This window comes from Aptenodytes forsteri, unplaced genomic scaffold (assembly GCF_000699145.1).
Source record: "Aptenodytes forsteri isolate BGI_AS27 unplaced genomic scaffold, ASM69914v1 Scaffold289, whole genome shotgun sequence".
Taxonomy (NCBI): domain Eukaryota; kingdom Metazoa; phylum Chordata; class Aves; order Sphenisciformes; family Spheniscidae; genus Aptenodytes; species Aptenodytes forsteri.
The window spans coordinates 1,722,469-1,745,403 of record NW_008795025.1 but is presented as its reverse complement, the minus strand read 5'-3'; the positions used below and the strand labels follow the sequence as shown (position 1 = coordinate 1,745,403).

General features: G+C 36.8%; 1 protein-coding gene across 1 annotated transcript in view; it reads right to left on the bottom strand.

Annotated features, from left to right (window-relative positions):
* Window positions 1-22,935, bottom strand: part of RABGAP1L (RAB GTPase activating protein 1 like) — a 239,104-nt gene that overhangs the window by 108,936 nt on the left and 107,233 nt on the right. Inside the window, 1 exon segment of the mRNA XM_009275856.2 lies at window positions 9,238-9,351. Coding sequence (XP_009274131.1) covers window positions 9,238-9,351 — 114 coding nt within the window.

Here is a 22,935-nt window from a genome sequence, read left to right as displayed (position 1 = left end):
AAAAAGAGATGTGACTCCTTTCCAGCCAACAGCATTAACATACTTGCAAATAATTTCTGCCAGAAATGTTGAAATGGAGGCCAAAACATATTTAAAGTCTTTAAACCACTTTTCCTTTTTCATTCTGATGGGCAACAACTAAGAAAGAAATATTTATAAGGAATTCTGTAATGATTCCAGAAGAGAAGATTTCTGTAAATAATAGACCCTGAGTGTTCCTTTAAAGATCACTGTTTATAAACAATTCATCCATACATTTCCTAATACATTTGTAGCTTTGTGAAAAACTTAACTGTGACTTACAGCTCTTTGCCATTTGTCTATACAGCTCACCATTCTTTTGAAGTATGTTAAATGGGATTAGTTAGAATGTGAGTGAAAATAATCCCAATCCATTGCTCAGTTTCAGTGGTCAAACAAATACAAGACGACTAGTCACATAAATTATTGAAAAATATTTAATGAACCACTACAATCTGCTTACTAGTTTAAAGTAATAGCTCTAGCCACAAAAGTAAAATATAAAAAATAACTCCAGAAGTGTACAATAGCAGATACAAAACTTTGAATTGGACAAAAAGGATGCTCTCTTGGAAAAAGTTAATTTAAAATTACTCTTTAGCTACTAAGCACTGAATTAACAGAAATTACTTTCAACACTTAAGTTAATATTGCATATGACGAATTAGAACCATCCACTGGTTAATCGTTATCATCATGAGTCTTTATCTATTTTTTCCCAAAATCTATCAGTTTATGGATGCCTAATATTTTATTTCTGTAGCATTCGTAAAAGATGTATTATTTCTGCTTTTGAAAGGCCAGCTCCGCTTAGAAACAGATATGCAGAATTACAAACAATAAATTTGATTTAGGATTTCTTCATACTATGTAACAACACTCTTACTTTACCATCAAAAAAAAAAATCCACGCTGAAAAATTAATAGCAAATTATCAACGCGTGGGGGTTCTCTGTTGTGAGAAGCATTATTAGCACAAGAGCTAATAATTTCCTGAAAACAGCAATAAATTAATCCAAACAAGTTTTAAAATAACTATTGAGAAACCAACACATTGGAACAAACTGCCTCCAAAACTGACATAGATTAAAAAGTAAAGAAAGTTATCAGAAATAAAAAGATACTCCTTTTGAGATCGTGAAAGAAGCCAAAATTATGGCAAAAGAGGGAAAATGGGGAGGGTGCAAAAAAATCCTCACTCTGCATGTTAAATATAAAAATATGAAGGAAGACCAAGAAGTGTTCTCATAATCAACTTCCTAAACACATTAAAATGAGTAATAAATCCATTTCAAACACATCCAGAGCAGGAAGGCAAAGCCTCTACTTGGAAAATACATGATCAAGGTAGAAAAGCTGTATTTAAACTATAGCAGAAAATCCACATGAAATTTCCTTGTGTCTGTTTTATTACAGAAGAATCACAGGGGTTGTCATCCTGCTGGAACCATTTCTAACAGGGGATGTGTTGAAGGATCTGTCTCCAACTGAGTATCAGAAGAGATGATAAATTAAAAGGAATAAAAATACTAAAAATTTATTAAGAACAGACAGTATTCACCCAAAAACCTGGGGGTGGGGTGGGGTGGGGTGTGTGTAAACTGGTAAACCATTAATTGGCTGATTAAATCAGAAGAATAGATGACAAATTTGAAACATTTGTAAAAAGAGCTGATCCATAGAACTACAAATCAATAAGCACTGGATAATTTGGTTTTAAAAAAATATTTTAAATTAATTAGTGGACACAGATATACATAGGATATAAGAGAAAAATGTCTGAGGGCCCCAGTAAAACGATGTCATCATTAACAAATCTCTGAAGCAACCAACAACTGTGAAAAAAAAATATTAACTGTTTGATCTGCTTGCTTTTTGAAATTAATTTCCACTAGGTCCTTCCCCAAAATCTGATCTTCACAAGCAGCTGTTATCAGATACTTAGATACTAACTTCAGTTCTGCATGAGAATGAGATCAAACTGAGAATGATTCTGCTGTTAAGTCAAAGCATCATAACCCTGGCAACTAAAGATTTATTTTTTAATGAAGACTCTAAAATCTACATGATTTCATTGTATTTGCCCAAAGCAAAGAGATTTTTGAAGCTTTATGCATATTACATTTCCAATTATACTTTTTTTATTTTTAAGTAACCTATGGGACTTGATATTGCTGAAGTACGATGTATTTAACCAAAATAGCCTCAAAAATAAGGATACTGCCTACAGATACCACCATAATTTCATATTATTATAATTTCATATTTCTAACAAAGGATCTAAGATTAATTATTTAAGATTTACCCTTTTAAGGGACTGAGGAGCATTAACCTTGTCTTTCCACATGAAATACAAAAACAAAGCAAAATCCCAAATCCCCTATTGCCATTGCAGTCATTGTAACTCTGTAATTTCAAGAGAATGGGATTTTTCCCATGACAACCTGCAACTATGTTGCAGTCTTTTAAGTTATTATTTTCTTAAAGCTCTTGGGGAAACTCCAATCACAATACTCCAGTTAACTGAGATTTTAAATATTCTGTCTCATAAATGGGACTTAATGAAGATTCTAACCTGAAGCCTACTTTCATTCATTTTAACTAAATGAAGATCTCACTCACAGAATTAAAACGTCTTTTTAATAGTTATCTGTCTTCTGAAGAGAAGAACTGCTATGCAGCTATTAGTACAACATCATTAGAAAGTGAATACTTTGAAAGCAACAGTCTCCTCAAATAAAGTCAATGATAGAGAACCGCCTGCATGTTGGGAAAGTGAACGAAGAATCCAGAGATGGACAGAAATTCTTCTCTAAAATAATTAATGAAGGAAAATCTCCCAAGATCGGAATCTCCTGTAGACAGAAAAATTCCAAGTAGGTAGCATTTAAAAGACGAATGGAAAGGTTGCTGATTTGAATTTAAAACCTCAGATTTGGGATTTCTGCAACAACTGTGCATGAGTCCCAGCAGTTTTAAAAAAGGAAGAGTAGAGAGTACATCTCAAATTCCAGAATGAAATGTTTTTCATCATTTTGCATCCTCATAAGCATGAAAATGATTGCTTATACTTGCTGAAGGTTCAAATGTACTTAAAACAATAAAATGCAAAACACTAACTAGCAAATATCAGCTTACAATCACATTGCCAACTTGCCTTTACCATAGTAACTCAATGACATTAGAAACTAAACATTACAATTACATTAGAAACTAAAGAGAGCTCATTAAAAATATTTCTTCTAGTGCCTGCCTCATACAAAGGTCTTACATTTCCAGAGCTTTCATTCCCCCCCCCCAGCATGGCAATGCAGAGGGAAAGGTATGAGCAGAGGCTCTACAGATCTCCATCTCTCATCTGCAATGACGGTATCTCTCCTGTCAGTAATAATGTTTTCTGGCACAGGAAACACTCACTTCTCTGAAAAAGCGACAGGCACAATGGCACAATGCTTGTTAACAGCCACACAAGATATGCAGCATCTGTGTCCCAGGAAAAAGGAAAATGTAACAGGAATTGAATGCAAGTTTTTTTGGGGAGAATTACAAGCTTGATTTGCTCTCATTACTTACCTTTGTGTCGCTACCGAAATGATAGAAATGATCTAGGGAATCTACTCGAAGTTTGATACAGACATAGCTCTGTGCTGAAGTCTGTTCTAGTAGAGGTGAAAGACTTAGGTGGTGTCTGAAAAACAGACTGTCTCAAGAAAACACCCATACTTTGATGCGGACTTCTCACGCAACAAGGTATTTTATGACATGCTTGGTCACTCAATAACTTTAGTGATAGTGTAATTTAAAACTCCATACCTAAATGTATTATAAGGCTAACAGTCTGAAAGTAATAATATTCTTATGACTGCAGCATTTAGGATGTATCACATTATACAAGGAATTTCTGTGTTAACTGAGAACTGTAGTTACTCATTTATTGAGTATCAGGGAGAGGTACATGTATGTTATATAATATGCCTCCTCCAGAGCTATAAGGGCTGAGAGAACGAAGAAATCTTCACATTTCTTCAGGCAGGCCTCTGAACATACTAAAGCCTTTACTCTCTTTCCAGCATTCAAGATTCACAATCCTGACCTTTTCACTAGTACAGTCTCAGCAGAAACCCCATATGCAAGAGCAGTACTACTGCTTCCTTGCCGAGCGCAGATGCACAGAGAAGGAACCTTATTAATATGTAAATGGCAGAAGACAAGATAACATTAAAAATCCTTTGCGTGAAACAAGACAACAATATTTACTAAAATTGCTCTTCAACCCAGGAGCAAAGAAAATAAACAACTAAAAATAGATGAAAAATAATTCTTAACTGATTCTGTTTATGCTCCTGTGTTTATTCTAAAATTGGCAAATAGACTCCTATAGGAAAGAACGAGATCTGCTCTCTGACAAATAATTAAACCAAAGTGGACAAATACTGAAACCTCCCATTTGTAAATCTGAGGAGATACTAAGGATTGAAAAATGTGGAAGAATACGTGCATGCTGAGAAGAGGTGATGAACCGAAAAAAGATGCTGCGATGAAATGGAAATCAAAATGTAAAAAAAAGGATTAAAGTTAGACAATTAGCTTACAGGACAGCACTAAGCAGCAGTTCTGCCATGCTGAAGGATGAGCCAAAGAGTAATCCATCATTCGCAGCTTATCACAGTATAGAAGCTACTGGTCACAGAAGGGCAACTCAAAGACATTTTCACATTTCAATTATACAGCAAAGAAAGCCAAAAACCCCGTACTGGAGCCCATTCAGTATTGGATTTGCTAGAGAAACAATTTATTATTCCCTCTACTAATGTGGGTACCAACAGGCAGACAGACATTGGAACGATGACTAAAACGGAGTGTTTTGTTTCACAGTAAACCAGCTATCACACTGATCCTGTGCATAAAACCTTCAGGCAAGTATGACTGGGATTAGGAAAAAAACTACAAATTTGATCAACCAAGGAGATAAGTATTTAGTAACAAAATATGTCATGATACAAATGATTCATATCCTTCCATAATGCCTTTGTTGACTGGAAAACACTAACACCAACTTTGAATCTCTGGAAAGTAATTCAACCATTTTCAGAAAAACAGGGAAGCGTTGTGGCTATTTTTCCAGTTTGCCCAGTACGAACACTTGCCTGGCTAAGCTGATTGATTTCCCTGCAACATGCTCCCTTTCTCCTATTAAAGTCACAGTGGTTGTTTGTCAAATAGGAGTTACTTTAATCAGAAAATTAGAGAAAACACATCTCGTTAAATTCTGCACTGCACACACTCCAAACAGTTGAGAGGACTATTTCTGCCAAGTGCTTTCATTCCCTGGAGCATCGAGCTGTTAACTACATATGCACGCATAGAAGTAGGTTGAGAGTACTATTCTGTTATGCATTGTAACGCAGAGAACGAGCTCTTTAAATAGAGCTAGAATTCGCATAGTATTTAAACAGAAAGTGTGCAAGAAACAGAACTATTTTCCCAAAGATGTTTGCTCTCCACAAATCTAGCTTATTCAATGTCCTCAAGTGAAATCTCCAATATAGAATCTGGAACTCTCTTCATTCCTTGTCACCACTGTCAGCCTTAAAGTTTATTTTTAGATACTTTGTCACATAAATGTTCTGCAACTGAAAAAGTTTCCATCTTTCCTGATTTCCTACTGTTCTGAAGAAGAGATTAAGAGATGGAACTAAAACTGACAGACCCGTTAAAATGAGGCAGTGAGCTTTTAATGGTTTTCCTTTTTATCTGACAGTTCAGATCATCTCTCATTTCAGTGGGGAATGAAGAAAATGCTCTTCAGCTTTTTACCCTCCCACTTGAGGACAGACCTTTTCTAGCCTTATTCAATAATCCCATTCTTCAAGTATGTTGCTTTCATATTAGAAGAAGGGCATGAGTGCACAGCACCTCTGTTAAAAGTTATTCTGGTAATACAAACCAGCCACAATATTACTTTCAACACAGATTATTAATTTTTTTTCCCAACGGAATGACAAGTTTATAAGCAAATTAATTCACTTTTAACAATATTTCTCTAAAACTCACCACATCAATCATAAACTCAAGGTCCAGTCAGACCCAGCCATAGACACGTCATCTGTAGAACAGAGCCATAGCCATTTAAGAAAACAGTGTAAGGATGAAGGAAAAGTTGCTGCCGAGAAATCTACATAGCAGTTGCGTCTGATCTTAATACTGGCAAGTAGGTAGAAACTGTCAAGAATAAAATCAGTAAACTTATGAATAATTCAATGCTGAAGATTGGATATGGCTGTTCTATCAGGAAGCAATGCCTCCCAAATCCTTCTTTGAACCAGTAAGCACATAAAAGAATGAGGCAGTCAATAGAGTCTACTAGGATTTTTAGAAAACCTTCAACAAGATCCCTTCCCAAAGGCTTTTTAGTGAACTAAGGTGCCATAGAAGGTCCTCTTATGCACTCAAATAATTGATTAAAGGATAGAAAGCAAAAGGTAGAAATAAACAGTCAGTTCTCACCCACAGAATGAAGGTGAGGTCACTCACAGAACCTTACAGAAAGACGTGCTAGGGCTGATGCTGTTGAAAATATTCACAAATCATATAGAACACATAAAAATAGCACAGTAACAAAGACTGCTGATGAGACAAAGCTGTTTAGAGCAGTAACTTAAAGGCTGACTGCAAAGATGCTATGCAGAACGTGGTCATATCAAGAGAAAGTGGCAAAGTGGCAGAGGTCATTCAACTGTAGATAACTACAAAATGCTTCACAGGAAAAGCAGTCCTCAACTTGATGTATACACTGACAGGCCTCTGATCTAGATCCTCCAAGAAAAGAGGACCGACATCTGCAGCAACCTTCTCTGCAGGAGCAGAAGAGGCACTGCAAGCAGGGAAGGCTCCCAGCTTTGGAAGACGAGTAGAATTCTTCACTTTTACTACAGAAAACCCGGGAAGGTCTGAGATCTCTGCCTCTGTGAAGCTGCCTGCTAGACAGATAATTCCTTTACATCGCTTCTAGTTCAGACAGATTCATTCCTTTATCTTCTCTTTATTAAACAAAATAGGCTGAGATACTCATTTGTGAAAAAGAGTTTTTCTTTCCAAAGTATGTTCCCAAATCCTTTCATCATCCTCATGGAACTTATACAGATTCTTTCTAATGTAGAAGTAGTCGTCTTTAATTCTGGACACAGTAATCAAAAGCAGCTGCAGCAGCTGTAAAATACTGAGTTACTTAAGTCATTCTATTCCTACACAAGATTCATCTATCTGTACATCCGTTAACACCTCATTATTTACCATTCCCTTTTTCTCTGTGTCATCAAGATATCTTTATCAGAAATTATTTTTCTGTTTTCTTTTAGGTGACTAACCAGAGTACATCGAATGAACAAGTGATCTTCATGATGCCTTGTCTGAAATACATTTATTCAGTGCTGATGTTTAGTAACCTTTTAGCTAGCCAGTTTTTAATTCTTTAATCTGTATCTTGTTCATGTTTTAACTTGTCCAGCATTTATACATTTTTTGCATGGCAAACTACACGATCTACAGAATTTTGATAAAATTACCTTCACCAATGAAACCTCTATTTTTATTTTTTTGTATTAGCTTGTCAAGATCTATTTTCAGTAAATTCATAGGCATTTCTTGTAATACACTTCTCACATTTAATTCTTGATAAGCTGAATGCTATTCCATCGTTTTTCACTTAACTGATATCAAACTGACAAGCCCACAATTACCTGCATTGTCCTAGTTATTCTTTTCAAAGATTGGCACAGGAACAGTTTTCTTGTAGCCATCTAGACCCCTCCAAGATTAGTGAGAAATCAATATAATTGGTTCAAAGTTCTTTCTGCTCCTTTATTCTCACATTTAATTCTTGATAAGCTGAATGCTATTCCATCGTTTTTCACTTAACTGATATCAAACTGACAAGCCCACAATTACCTGCATCCTCCTAGTTATTCTTTTCAAAGATTGGCACAGGAACAGTTTTCTTGTAGCCATCTAGACCCCAAGATTAGTGAGAAATCAATATAATTGGTTCAAAGTTCTTTCTGCTCCTTATTTTTTAACTTAACTGATATCAAACTGACAAGCCAATTACCTGCTGCATTGTCCTAGTTATTCTTTTCAAAGATTGGCACAGGAACAGTTTTCTTGTAGCCATCTAGACCCCTCCAAGATTAGTGAGAAATCAATATAATTGGTTCAAAGTTCTTTCTGCTCCTTTATTTTTTACTTTTTTTTTTTAACAAGGGTTAACTCATGACAATGAACTTCAATATATGTAACCTAAGCAGCTATATTTAACAGTCGTCCAAATAATAGGAGTCTGTATCATCATAGAACTTATCTGGAGAACAGGAATATGTATCATTATACCCCAAAGGCAGGACACTCTTTTCTGCTTGTTATGACAACTCCGTCATTTCTGTCTATTAATCAACTGGAACTGGAAACAGAGTAACAAGGAAAAGGAAGGGAAGTGGAAATGGGTTTGTCTATTGCAATTATTTATTCTAGAAAAAAAAAAGTAAAACAAAAAATGCCTACCAGAAACACAATAAAATCTGCAACTGACAGCCAGACAACTCCCTATCTAGCTGCAATATTCTACCTTCTGGATCTCTCCTGAGCAACAAAAGTCTGTCTGTACAAGCTGGAAAAATCTGTTCATTTAGTACCTGAACTTCCCCATGTGCAAATTGGAAAAAATTAGATCTTTCTTTGATCAGAGGTGATCAGAGGTGATCTGAGAGCTATGAGTGAAAAGCTATACATACACATTGCTTGTGGAAAGGTCAGCTAACTTGTTCTTTAGATAATTGTCTAGAGATATTGTTGCTTAACCTCATAGCAGAGCTTGCTCTGAGGGTTTCTCCTCCTCTGCAAACCTCTCTACTAGCAGAGCAAAAAAAGTTCTACTACACCACGCTTCTACTGAAGCGGACCTCTGATATGAAACTACCCATTAGTAAAGCTAGCTTGAGCCTCGCTCTTCTCATATATGTCTTAGGAGACACGAAACGCAAGGTTATAAAAAGTACTCCAGGATATCTAGTACTGCAGAAACATTACACTCTCCACATGCAATCTAAATAAAGCTTTAAAATCTTATTGATTAGTGACTTGGATCAGAACAGGGTTAGCAGGGCAAAATACAGTCATAGCAAAATACGGAACACACTTTAAAATGCATAGTACTGACTGTACCTTACAGATTTTGTATAGAGATTCCTGACCGTCTCCTTCTGTATCTTTGAAATAATCATGTGCTGGAAACGTACGATGAATATCTCGTGTAATGACACTCTCTTGAGCAGACTCCTGTAAAAAAGAGAGAAAAATCCTGAAGTATTAGCCCAGTAACAGTGTAATTAAGCATAACAGAATATAAAATTCTATGTGCAGTCAACGTGGATACATTAGATAACTGCTTTACTGACTCATCCTCTAAAAATGCTTTGAGAAGAAACTGAAAATCCTCTAGTCGCGTATGCAGTAATAATTTGACAGTTTAACAAGAGCAACGTGGCATGTTTTCTGTCCTTCAGGCTTACAATTCAACTTTAACACTCACAGGAAATGACTAGTTATTTAATTGTAGGTGCATTTTTGCCACAGAACATACGCTTACTGTATTTCTCTTGGAGTAAAAAAAGAAAAGAAAATTAGACTGTCTCTCTCTTGCAAGCTCAAAGGTATTAAAATGTGTATCAATCTACCATAAAAAGTGTTAATTACAAATTAGAACTATTACTTAAAAATGTTCAAAGTTTACCATTAAGTGGTCTTTAAAAGAACAAAAACAGAAGAAGTACCAGAAAATGTTGTACTTTAAGATAAAACCCATATCTTTCTCCGCTACCATCTCCAACTAAATTACATTTTTACATTCACTAGCAACCAGGGACGAGTTCAGGTGCCTAAACATTTGTGTCAAATGCCATTTTAGAAGCCCAAAGATAATCTTGCCTGGTAAGCAGCTGCTACTGCAGAAGGATACAAGTCTGCTGTAAGTGCTGCATCATCTCTGCAAGCTCCATGTGGCTGATCTGCATATCCAAAGACAGCTAAAATGACACCAAATGCCCACGTTTAGGCAACTGAGTTGTTCCCTAGACATACCTAGCTCTGTAGATAAAGAAATAATTGTTTACAATACTGCATTTCTATAAAAAGATGGAAATCATTGCAATCAGACCCGAGAAATACCACTGTGTGTATGAAAAAGTGGTATCAAAATGTCAAAGCTGGAACTACAACAGTTAATCAATTATCTTCAGGTTCCAGTTACCCTCCATATGAGATAGTACCTTTAGGTCGGTAAATATCAAACAGTGCTTTTCCCTATTACCTTTGTAATCCTAAAGGAAAAAACAACAGAATCCTCACCTGTGACTTAGAAAATAAAGCCGTTATAAATACTTTTACCTTGAAAACAAAATATCTCTGTTATAGAAAAGCTTCTAAACCCTCAGATTGCAGTCTGTAATCCAGGACTCTCCATAAAAAAGCTTCTTTACACTTGCTGGAGTCAGCAACCAGGTAATCTCCCAAATTTAGGTGGTTTCCTAATCCCATACCTAAAGCCTCTATGGTGAGACTATGCTATATCATAATGCAGCTGCCTGTGGGGACTTAGCCAGAAGTCCACAGCAATTCCCAACTACCGTTTCCTTTTGGGCCCATCCATAACCGATACACGCAAAGACATCACCCTGGGCTGTATCAGGGTACCTCAAAAATGAAAACCCATCATTGTATTTCTCCATTCACTTCAATGGCAGCTAAGAAAATAGCTATAGTCGCAACAAGCATAAATGTCACTTCAAATTTAAATGTTTTCTAACAACACTCGTTTGAGTATCACAGATAAGTGAAAAAAAAAAAAATTTTTTTTTTAAATCTGATTTTCCTCTATTCTCATCTGTCTTCTGATTTCCTTTGATTCTCTCAACACTCCACATTAAACTATGGCTTCATCTTTCCTCCACAACCCTCTCTGCACTTAGCACAATCTTCCAGTTCTTGCACACAGAAGTCTTCCTTTTCCTTCTCTCTCAAACCTCTCCCTAAAGTCCACAGCTTCTCTGAATTTTTGCCAACATTAATTTACCCATTTACGATGCCCTAATTTTCAGTGATCTCAACTGTTGCTTTCCCTTTGCTTGACACTAACATCTTTAGTATAAGACAGTAACACAATCTGTGTTTTGTAAAATACCAGGCATATTGTTATGTGCTAAGAAAAGAAAGCTTACAAAAAGAGGTGATGTTTTTATTATGCTAACTGGCACTGCTGGAGAAAATAAACACACTTTTGTGCTTTCACCAGGTTACCATCATGTTTTTCAGGATATGTAAGTATCATGCAACTATTAGTGACCAAAACTAACCACACAGTCTACATCACATGCAACAAAACACAGATTAATAATAAAAACTTAATAATAAGCCGTTCTTTAATCAGACTTCTTTAAGAAGTATTTTCATCTACATGGCTTTCAAACACAAGCAAGGCTAAATAATTGCAGTTGTCCTCCCAGATCGATCTGACAACTTAGATACATTGTGACGAAATGCCTTAAACAGCATTTAAGATCTACCAGTACAGCACAGTTACCGAGTCCATTAGAAAAATGTGTTACGTTAATCCTTCAGCACAGATTTTAAAAGATCCAGACATTTTAAAGAAAGTTACAGGAAGGCAACTACATCCAGCACATACATCGCTTTTCTGTCAAGTAGGGAGATTGTGTTTGACTTCCCTCTATTTCTGTCTTTTCTTGAACTGAGAGGCCAACATATAATTGAGCACACAGAAGTTGACAAGGTAGATGTCCAAGGTAGGACCAAAAAATATTTGTGTAAAGGCCCAAATACAAATTCACTTTTACTGAGTTAAAAGGAGCCTGAAGCAGTCTTCATTCAGCATTAACAACAGATGCTTCTAAAAAACTAGAGGAAAACAATTAAATGGACCCAAAATAAAATTTAAGCTGAAAGACAGGAGAATTAACTCCTTCTCAAAAAACAACATCCATCTGAAATATGATAAACCCATAATCTAAGAGAAACAAGAAATGAGTCTAGAGTGAATATCAATGTAGAATTACTTCTTAAAATATATAAAAAATATTTTGATTAAGTTTCCATCTTTTTCCAGATAGAATTTGTTGATAGCACTGTTCTCAGGAGTACCACAGCAGATGAGTTTACGGTTATCCTAATTCAGGTTTTCAGAGGATTTTTATTCTTCCGAAAGTCATGATTAGTTAATTTCTTATGAAAAAAAGCTAAGGTGAGATGGCTATCAAAGCATTCAGAGTTTTAATGATCTTTCTCGCTTCTAATAATCATTTCTGTGCTGCCAACTCAGAGAAACAATATTCTACTGAGGAAAAGAATTATCTTCATATGTCAACTATATGACAGCTGACATTCTACTGAGCAAGCTCTCTGCTCTGAGTCGTCTCACTTTTAAAATAGCTAAACTTCTGCAACTGTGAAGCAACTGTACTGGGATACTAACTCCTTGATATTGCTGCCATTTTAAACTATTAAGATGCTGCTGAATGTGGACATTTGATGCCAGAAGGCAGACCGACATAGAAATACAGAAGAGAACAGAAAACTATTTATATTAAATAAATGTTAAAAGAAAATTAAGGGTACATAGGCACTCAAAATTAAGAAATATAGGGCAATCTTTAGCACGTCCATCAGGAATTATTTTTTAATTAAGAACATTTCACAGACACTCCAGAAAGAACCTCTGCTCATTTGTCATCCTGAGTGTACCCATTCTCCTGATGAATTACAGTTAGGGAGTAGAAGAGACTCCTGTAGATAGAGCCTTGCTTCCTTTGTCACAAGAATTGGAGGATATAGTATGAGCCAGAAGAATGTAATAAAGAAAGAAAAATCTCTTGGGTCATAACATCTCAATGTTGTGTTAAGACTCAGATCCTTTCCCCACTTCTGCCCAAAAGTCCTTACCTGAAACCAGGCACATCACTTACACAAAAAATTCCATGAGTGGTCACCTGAGTTTTCCTTACTATACAGCAGCCTCTGTTACAGCTGTCGACTCAACATGGAGAAATGCAGAACTACTTACAGTTGCAATTAAAGGAACTAAAGAGTTTTATGTGAATACAAAAAAACCCTAAAAAACCCAACAAACCAACAAAACCCCAAACCAAAAAAAGGGTCACAGATGTCTCAAACCTGGCATTCAAACTGAGCAGTACTTCTGACCTCAATCTCCTTGTGCTCTATTTCCCTGGTTGATAATAATTCCCCATCTCAGCAGGGTGTCATGAAAATCAATTAACATCTGAAGCACTGAAATACTGTAGTGATGAGTCCTACAGAAATGCCAAAGAGGAAAATAATAACTTCATCCTCAAATCCTGATCTGAATGGTATATAGTAAGGCACAGGGTTATGCAATGAAAAATAATAATGGGGGAGAAAACAAAAAAAAACAAAACAAAAAAGCTGCTCATTAGAGAAGTACTATTCCTTCTGTATACAACAAGGCAGAGATCCTGGGAAGAAGACACCCAAAACCTCAGAACTGTGTGTGATCAAGAATATATCATTATGCATATGAGTAGGCAATTTTCATACTGTACTTCTTAACTTCCAAAGTCTTATCTCTAATCTTATCTCCTTCAAGTTTGGTTTTATCACATACATTTACATGCAAAAACAACATGATTTGTATGTGCTGGAGACTCAGTACAAGTTCACCTGAGTGGACCCATTTAAAAGGTCTGCATCTCTGGTGAGGTTCAAACAGCTGATTTTGCATCAAATTGTCCCACCCATGCTTCATCTCTTCACTAGCTAAAAATAGCCAGAATCCAAAGTACCAAGGAAAGTAAGAAAGGGCGGGGGGGGGATTCAAAACAGGCTTTCAACATCTAAAACTACCATGCCCTGGAAATCGGGTGTTTCGTGCTCCTTCAGGATTAGATACTGAAACTTTTCTACACGTTGTATGGAAAGCAAAAACTCCCAGGCTGCTGCAGGTGTTCATCACTCTGGTTTAGCCAGAGACTGTGTGGAAACACACCACCTGCTGATAGTGGGAGTTAGAGGTACCCTCAATAAATCCATGCCTCTTAATCCTGAAAAGGTGTAAAATTAAATATTGACTTGCCAAGTGCACATTATTAGACATTATGAAAAAAAACATATTAGGTTTCAGTGCCCTAAGCATTTTGCTGAAGGAACAGATTTTTTGCATATTGCTTATTTTGTTCCTTAAAGTTCTTTGGGGTCCTGTACAGGTTCACACATGTGCACAAGGGAATATGAATAATAACTTTAAATTCTCTAAAACACAATCAGAAATAGGCAGCAAATACAAAATACACAAAATAGATGAGATCAGTCAGTATGGGTTTGAAAAAATCTGCGTAACTGGCATGTAGCTTTGCCCCTCGTTATTAATGACGTCCTCCCAAACTCATGCCTTCAGTGAAACCTGACATCACGTTGTGCCAGCATATGTACATACACACCATCAACCCCTCTCCTCTCATCATTTTCCATACACATTATAACCCTCCAAGTAGAATGTGTGATCCAAGAAAATCCCAGGCTCCCTACCAATCAGTATTTGGAAAAAAAAAAAAAAAATCAATAGCTCTTCCTTTTAAAAACATTGAATAAAAGATGTTTGCTTATGCTCAGTTCTTCTGTAGCATTTTTGTAATATATACCTTGTAATTCAGCTTTTTTCTATAAATAGATTTTCTTTCAATCATCATCACAGCTTTTATTCAGCTGAGAGCATATAATACTCAAAGAGTACTAATTAACAGAAATAGAAACTGAGAAAAAAAGCAGGGTATTATTCTTTAGAGACTTTTTTTTAACAGTTACATATCAAGATATTTAAAGTGAACATAATATTTAGGTTAGTTCAGTAAATACACTGGTCAGCTGAACTTTGCAAATTCTGGCTCACTCTCAGCTGTATTTATTGCTGCTTGGGCAAAACCTCTTTCTATAAGCAGAAAGAAACAACAGTCCTATTGGACATGGGGCCAAATCAATAGTTCAAATCTGAGCAGTCCTGGGCTTCTGGTGGTCAAGCCTGGAACTAAATTTAGTGTCAAAGGCTCTCTTCTCTTATCAGCACAATATTTTGCATTACTAATATAGCCCTGTCCAAGGAAGTACACATCTTCTTTTATCAAATTATCTCCTATTCTTCTCAAGCTGTGTTTGACAAGGTAGTGGGCAGCTGCTCATGCCTCAAATTTTGAGGAATTCCCAAGAGAGGATCCTCAGAAAAGCATCTACAACGTGACCCTTTTTAGACTAGGAACGCAAAACTACCAATCACTTCTAAATACTAAAGTCTCTAATTGTTAAAAAGCTTGCGGGCAGGGACCCTAATCCTTTTAGACACAGTACCACTGGGATTGGATTGGTCATTAGCTCAGCATGAACTATTCTATTATTTATATGATCATCCATACGAGTGCCAAGGAAATGGAGAACGATGCTCATTCTCAAAGGCTGTCACTGTATTTCTTTCAATACTTCAGTCAATCTTAAAACTACTTGGGAGGAGGAGGAGACCTGATGAGGACACACTGACTCACTGCCCAGCATGAGGTTTTTAACCCTCCCAGAAGCTGGTGCTGATAGTTTTCAGCTACAAGATGCTGGACAAGGCAGAGACTTGGACCACAAAGAATGACAACTCCAAGATTCTTAAAGACTGCACAGAAGAAAAAGGTAGTACTCAAATAATAAAGATACCTATATAAATATTATGCTGTATGTAGCTATAAAAAAGAAAGTGATACTGTAGCCATCACAGAGGTAAGGCAGAAACAGCCCAGATCTTAACAGGGTTGAGCCATCAATCAGCAACAGAGCAGATGACATTTTTCTGTAAAAAATCACAGCAAAACTAGATCAGACACAAAATGATCAATTCCGCATACGATCTCTTGTTCTGGAAAACAAAAAATTTCTGTGACCTTTACTATCATCATGTTTTGTTCTCCTTCTCCCTCTCCTATTCTGTACACCCTCCCTCCCTTGTATGCTACTGATAGATAATTTATTCTCCTTACTCTGCCATATCCTTTCTTAAAGATGTTGTCAAAAGAAAAACACTTTTTGTGCTACTGGGCAAGAGATCAACTTTTGAATGCACCAGGCTCATTTTTTTGCCATTAGCATGGTACGCTGTGAATTCAGAGTTACTTTTAAACACCTATCTTGAAAGCTCCCTGATCTCCCACAAGAGAGAAGGCGCTCTGTACACTAGCAGATGGGGTTTAGGGGTTTTTTTTTTCCATATGATGTATAGTTGGCATGAAGGGCCACACACATATGTTTGTGGATATCACAGTATTTCAATTTCCATTTTATTATGTTTGGGGCTTTATTTGGGTCACACGATCTTTAGCAGATACGATATCCAGCATTCTTTTTTCAAAGGTTGGAGATAATTTTTTAAGCACTGAGTTTTGTCTTAGGTTTGCTCTTGTTTTTAATAGCTATTACTTAGGAAGGTTGGCGTCTCCAGAGAACATGAAGATATATTAGACCAAGTAAAAGGCATCTTATCCAGCTTACTCGTCATCATTTCACCTTTTTTCTCTGAAATGTGTATAGGCACTATCTCATTAACAGACAAGTAAAAACGTAACGCACAGATTTTTCCATGTAGCAAGTTAATTTTGTTCAAGTTCCTTCTGGTTTGCTGATTTTTAGATTAGGTTTCTGATTATGTCTCCTCTGTTAGAGACACAACTGCACTTGTAAACGTTGGAAAAAATGTTCATGATTAATCTGTAATTTTAAATTCAGATATTTCTGACTCTACCACCAACTCACTGGGTAATTTCCAGAAGCAACTGGAAAGGTAAGGCCTGCTTCTAACAAACAATACTTAAATGCACCAATATCAGATGGCTGTGGAAAACTTATGCGAAACTGTTTCCAGAAAATGGAAAAGGTGGCATATTTGAATCCTTGACTCCTATTTATCTACCTTAATTGATGGTGCTACAAAACTTACTTACATTTTAAACAAGTGCCTAGAAATCTTCACTACAAGAAGCATAAAAAAAGAAAAATATAGTTACTGCAAAAAAAGTCTTTAAAAAGCAAACTTTTCTAAAAACCTAGGTCTTAAAAGATAAGTTTCCTGCAGTGTCACTGACCAAGTAGACGTCTGTCTAGTCAGTATTTCTTTCAACACATTTTTACAAATTCTGAAATTAAACCTACTTTTGGCAATCAAAAGATGACACAATCAATGTAACTCGTCCATTTAAGATTTTAAAGAAAGTGTTGCTTTCCAGAGTTGCTTGACTTTTCCTTTGCAAGCTGAGTGACTCCAGGTCTAAGAAAGAATTATAAAAAAATTCATAGCTACGTAGGGCCTCCTAGCACACCCTAACCTTTAGCATCTGTATTGCTTGCTGCTGGCAAAATGTTAATAAAAAGACAAAACGCTGTACTATCAAGAAAGTTTATCGGGTTCAGCGATGCTGATTTTTAACAAGGAGGAAATGCCTTGAAGCACTATACAGATAAAGATTTGCCAATACATTGATTTTAAAAAGCTTCTTAAGCTTGTAGTTGTTGAAGTGCACAGAATATTTCTTCAAAAAGGAAACGTCTGTTCCTCATTTTCTTAAACAATGGAGTTCTTCCAATAATCCAGACAGAAACATTTCAGCAAGACCTATGGTCAGCTGTAATATTTACAGTAAGTAAAAAATACCAACTTGGTTACCTCCCAGATGCGCTTCCTGACAACAGCTACATAATTCAAGCAATCATTTGATATCCTGGATGCTTTCATTTTTATACTTGCTATGACAACACCGCCTTTACGTTTTCTTTACTGTGAAAGCACCCTGTTATTTGAAAGTACATACTTTTTTGAACCACTCATCTTCCAGAACTATTAAGATCAACAAGACCATTATAAAGTAATCTTCTCTATTCTTTATATAAGAAATCCCAGCTCTGGTGGTTTTGCTGACTTGACAGCCCTTTGTATCACTCAGCCTTGACATAAGACTACAAAACCAAAGACTCTGGCTCTTTGGGAGCATGTAAGATCAGAATCACTTTTCAACAAGATCTTAAGAGTCTTTACTCCAGCCTCAGGAAACAGTGCATTGCAGAAGATGAAGGCTAGCCGGACGGTTACGGAAAAGGACTGAAATACAAGCACATGGTTTTCATTCCTGGCTCTGTCAGAACCTAACTCAATTGTGGATATACTGAGTAGTGCGTATTATTTCTGAGCATCAAGCCATTCATTTGTAAATCTAGAGTGATAATACCCACAAATACACAATTAATGTGTGTCAAGCATTTTTATACCTAACATAGAAGTAATTATGGAGGTGGCACAATATTGTACTAAAAGGAAAAGTTATATAAGGCTTGTGTATCATTCTATTTTCTTGCTGTTTTTAAAGAAAATTTATGAAAAAAGTTCTATTCATCAACAATTTGGACAACACTATGTACATTTCCTCACTGCTGATCCTTCAGAGTGTATGAGACATTGAAGACAGCTGCTGAAACTGCAGTCATCCAAGGTCTCTGCTGAGCAGCCACTGTCACTACAGGTGGCACATACTGCGAGTGCAGCTCTGGAATTTGCTGCAAGATGAACTGTAGACATAAGCAATTTAGAGATGCTGATACGGGGAGACTACAGATCTCCTTTAACCCTTTCCTCAAATCTTCTCCCAGTTACAAGGAGAGGGAATGCAGCACAAAGGGACTTTCACCTCCTCTAACAGTACTACATATAGCTAAAAGTAGGTTTAAGCAGATGCTGCCTAGGCTGATAATGAGTTGTCAATATCTGAGCTTATTACTAGGAAGTCTTTAATACAATTTTAGATGAACTAATGAGGAAAAATACTGGAAGGAAGAGAATCACAAATGTTTGAGGTGGGAATGGACCTCTGGAGATCATCTGGCCCAACCTGCCTGCTCAAGCAGGACTACCTACAGCTGGTTGCCCAGGACCACCTCCAGACAGCTTTTGAATGTCTCTAAGGGTGAAGACTCCACAACCTCCCTGGGCAACCTGTGCCAGTGCTCAGTCACCCTCACAGTAAAAAAGTTTCTCCTTGTGTTCAGACGGAGCCTCCTGTGTGTCTGTTGCCTCTGCTTCTGTCACTGAGCACCACTGAGAAGAGCCTGGCTCTGTCTTCTTTACAGTCTCCTTTCAGGTATTTATACACATTGATAAGATCCCCCCTGAGCCTTCTCTGCTCCAGGCTGAACAGCCCCAGCTCTCTCAGCCTTTCCTCATAGGAGAGATGCTCCAGTCCCTTCACCTTCTCATTGGCCCTTTGCTGGACCTCTGCAGCATGTCCATGTCTCTCTCATACTGGGGAGCCCAGAACTAGACCCAGTACTCCAGGTGTGGCCTCACCAGTGCTGAGCAGAGGGGAAGGATCACCTCCCTCAAGCTGCTGGCAACCCTCCTCCTAATGCAGGAAGATGATACCATTGGCCTTCTATGCAGCAAGGGCCCAAGGCTGTCTCATGTTCAACTTGGTGTCCTCCAGACTCTCAGGTCCTTTTCTGCAAAGCTGCATTCCAGACAGTCAGTTTCTAGGGTGCTAGAACCTAGCATGTCAACTAGCTCATTCTGTCTGTTTCTCTCATTCTCAAGCAAAACCAGCATTTTCAGGCTACAGAGATTTCTTAATTCAGCATAAGCCCTGAAGTCCCTCTCTTCCCAGCTGAGAGACAGCAGCGTAACCACTGCATACGACAAAGGAAGGGCCATGCTATAGAGCTCTGCATGTAATTGGGACCTATGGGGCTGTGTGTGAATCATCAAAAGAAGCTCAATTTTTGCCTTTGTATATTGATCTAGTTTATTCCTATTGTTTGAAAACTGAAATTCACTTTAGATTCAGTGTCTCCTAAGATTCAGATCAATACAGTACTGACATTAGAAAGTCTTTATCTGGTCACATATGGGTCATAACAATAAAGACCAGACAATGCAAAGACAGCACAGCGCACAAAAATCATCCTAACTTAGTTTCAAATGTTATCAGTTTTCTATATACTACTTTTTAGTGTATCTGAACATTTCTCAAGCACTTTATACAGGCACTGTATAGGAATAAGCAGATTTCAGGGATACCTCAGCTGTTCACTCTCCTTGGAAGAAACCAAGGGAGCCTATGTCCACCTCTTATTTAATGATTAAGTTTAGTTATTCCAATTATTCTGATTATGATGGGGAGGTTATCTGAGTTTACAGATAGTATTGTTGTTTCACAACGATCTCTTACTGAATCCCTTCATTTTGAGATGTAACACACAAACAAAATTTCTGTCAATGTCTATGCATACACTCTCCGTGACAAAACAAAAGTGAATCTGTTTAAATATGCTAATTCTAAGCGAACCAACACTGCCCTTCTTGGCACCTCTGACATTTATGCCAATGAGCAACACAAAGAGGAAAATCGATGATCTCTCATCCCATAAGAAACAAGGAATAACCATGAGACACAGGAAAACAGCTACTTTCATCATCATAAGATGCAATTAACTCAGTTCAGTATAAACCCTCAGGCATGGAAGAATAAAACAAAGTTATAATGATAAAATGAAAACAAACCACAAAGAGATGTTAATCCCTTCATATAAAGGATACTACTGAAAAAATACCATGAGACAGCACTTCTTTTTAATGCTACAGAAGCACCTTCCACACATTTGCAGTCATAACATGGCTCAGTTAAATTATTCAGTTATGTTAAGGTCTACATTAAAAGCCAGCAACCATGTAATATTTAAGTAAAGCTAAATTGGTGACATTTAAACACCCCTACCTCAAGAAAAAACCCACAGCTGGACTGAAGTCAAGTGTATTTTCTTACAATACTTTTCAAGGGTCACCATCAATTAAACACAATTTTATAATGTGGAGGGTTTGTTTACCATGTTACTAGATCATTACGTTTAACACAAAGAAAATCACTTCCCCATTTTTTAAATAAGGTTGCTTACACAGACGATTCTCACACAACAAGTTCTACTGCAAAGTCTGTCAAAACCCAAAACCCACCTACAAAAAAACCCAGAAAAATCAAACTGACTTAGTAACTTCCTTGTCACCATATACTTTTCACCTCCAAGAACACCTAAAAAGGTACTGGCAGAAGAAGTAACAAAACGGGTATCCTGTAGTCAAGTATGACAGAAAACTGGAAAGACACAAAAGGTACCTCCCACGGGGCTCAGCAGGTCTGGCTGGAAAAGAAGGTACTTGGGATTTCTGAGGCCTTCTCAAAACTGCTAACAAAAATGACTCCTCATACATCAAGACAGATCAAGTTAAGCTGCTATCTGCAAAGGCATCCCCCAGAGCTGTGCAAATGCAAGCACGTTTTTGCTGTATAATGAAGGATAACATACAGAGACAAGGTTACAAGTGAAGGGGTAACCTTGACTTAGCTTTTCCTCCCCCTTTTTCTTCCTCTTCGCTTTCCAGACAAAATACTTCTCATAAAATTTTGTTGCTTCATTATATGTATATTTGCCTGAGGTGAAGAAGAGGCTCCAACCTGTGGTTAAATGACATCGAGTACTTTACAGATGTCATTACAACAGGCTGGTCAACAGCAAAATGGGAAAAAAGTTTTATCAGGCTCTCACTGTGCAAAAGAGTCCACAGACAATGCGCAGCAAGCAGGGACTGAAATACAGGACAGAGAAAAATCTAAAGCAGGAAAGAGGAAACAGAATTAAACAGAAGGGACAGAAATGAAGACAAAAAGAGGTGGTGAAAGGGAGAGGACCAAGAAGAAATAAAACAAGATAAAGGATGGGAGACAAGAGAGAAGTACCAGATAGATTGAATTTAGTTCTCATTGACTCATAAAAGGAAGCTATAAATCAAATATCTTATCTTCATTTAAATCAATGAAAATCAGTTTGAAAGAAAATCCAAATTAGTTTTATACTATGCAGGCTATGGAACTTTATAAAATCTAGTTATAGCTATTAGGTGAAAATGTTTTTTTCCTTTTTGAGTATTATAAATATATACTAGACTATTAAAACAATCCTACTATTTCAGGAATTCTTGAACTCCTACAATATACAGCTGATGTAGATTAAAATGTAAACTTCTTAAAGTTGCTTATTGACTTCGGACTTATTTAAGTGGATATTGGCTTTTTTGGATACTACTGCTCACTGCTTGTACTTAATTATCACAGCTAGAAAGCAAGATTGAAGAAAACATTGCATGCACTGCAGTACTCTCTCTAATCTGGATACTTACAGGTATTACTGAACAGAATACAGATAACAATGCTCAGTCTTGTTTTCATTACTTTTTCTGACAAGCATTACCGTATCCTGCATTATACTTCACCATCGCGTTTCTTAATAGACACTTTCAGATCTCATTTGGTTATAACGTGCAATTCCTTATCTATTTGACCTTAGCTCACTTACGCTTAACCTACAGTGTTTTAATAGCGTATTTGCCACTTTTACGACCATGTACAATTGTTAACTTGCAAATTAAAGGAAATATTAATCGAAAGATCTACTTAAAAGTGTATAAATGTATATCAGGGAATATTGGAAATAAAGCAAGCTTCTTACTACTTCTGAATCTACATTTCTATAACATCACACACTCATTTATACATCCATTTCCATCCATTTATATGTAACATCCATATTTCCATGTAGGTAATATTTATGAGTTGCATACTGTTTATATTTTTTCTATTTCCAGAAGGTGTTCCTTCTGGAACACTTAGTAGCCTTTAGGTATCTGTGGGTTTACAGACTAATAGCCTATATTACTTCAGATCATTCGGCTCATAAAAATGAGATCAATCCAAG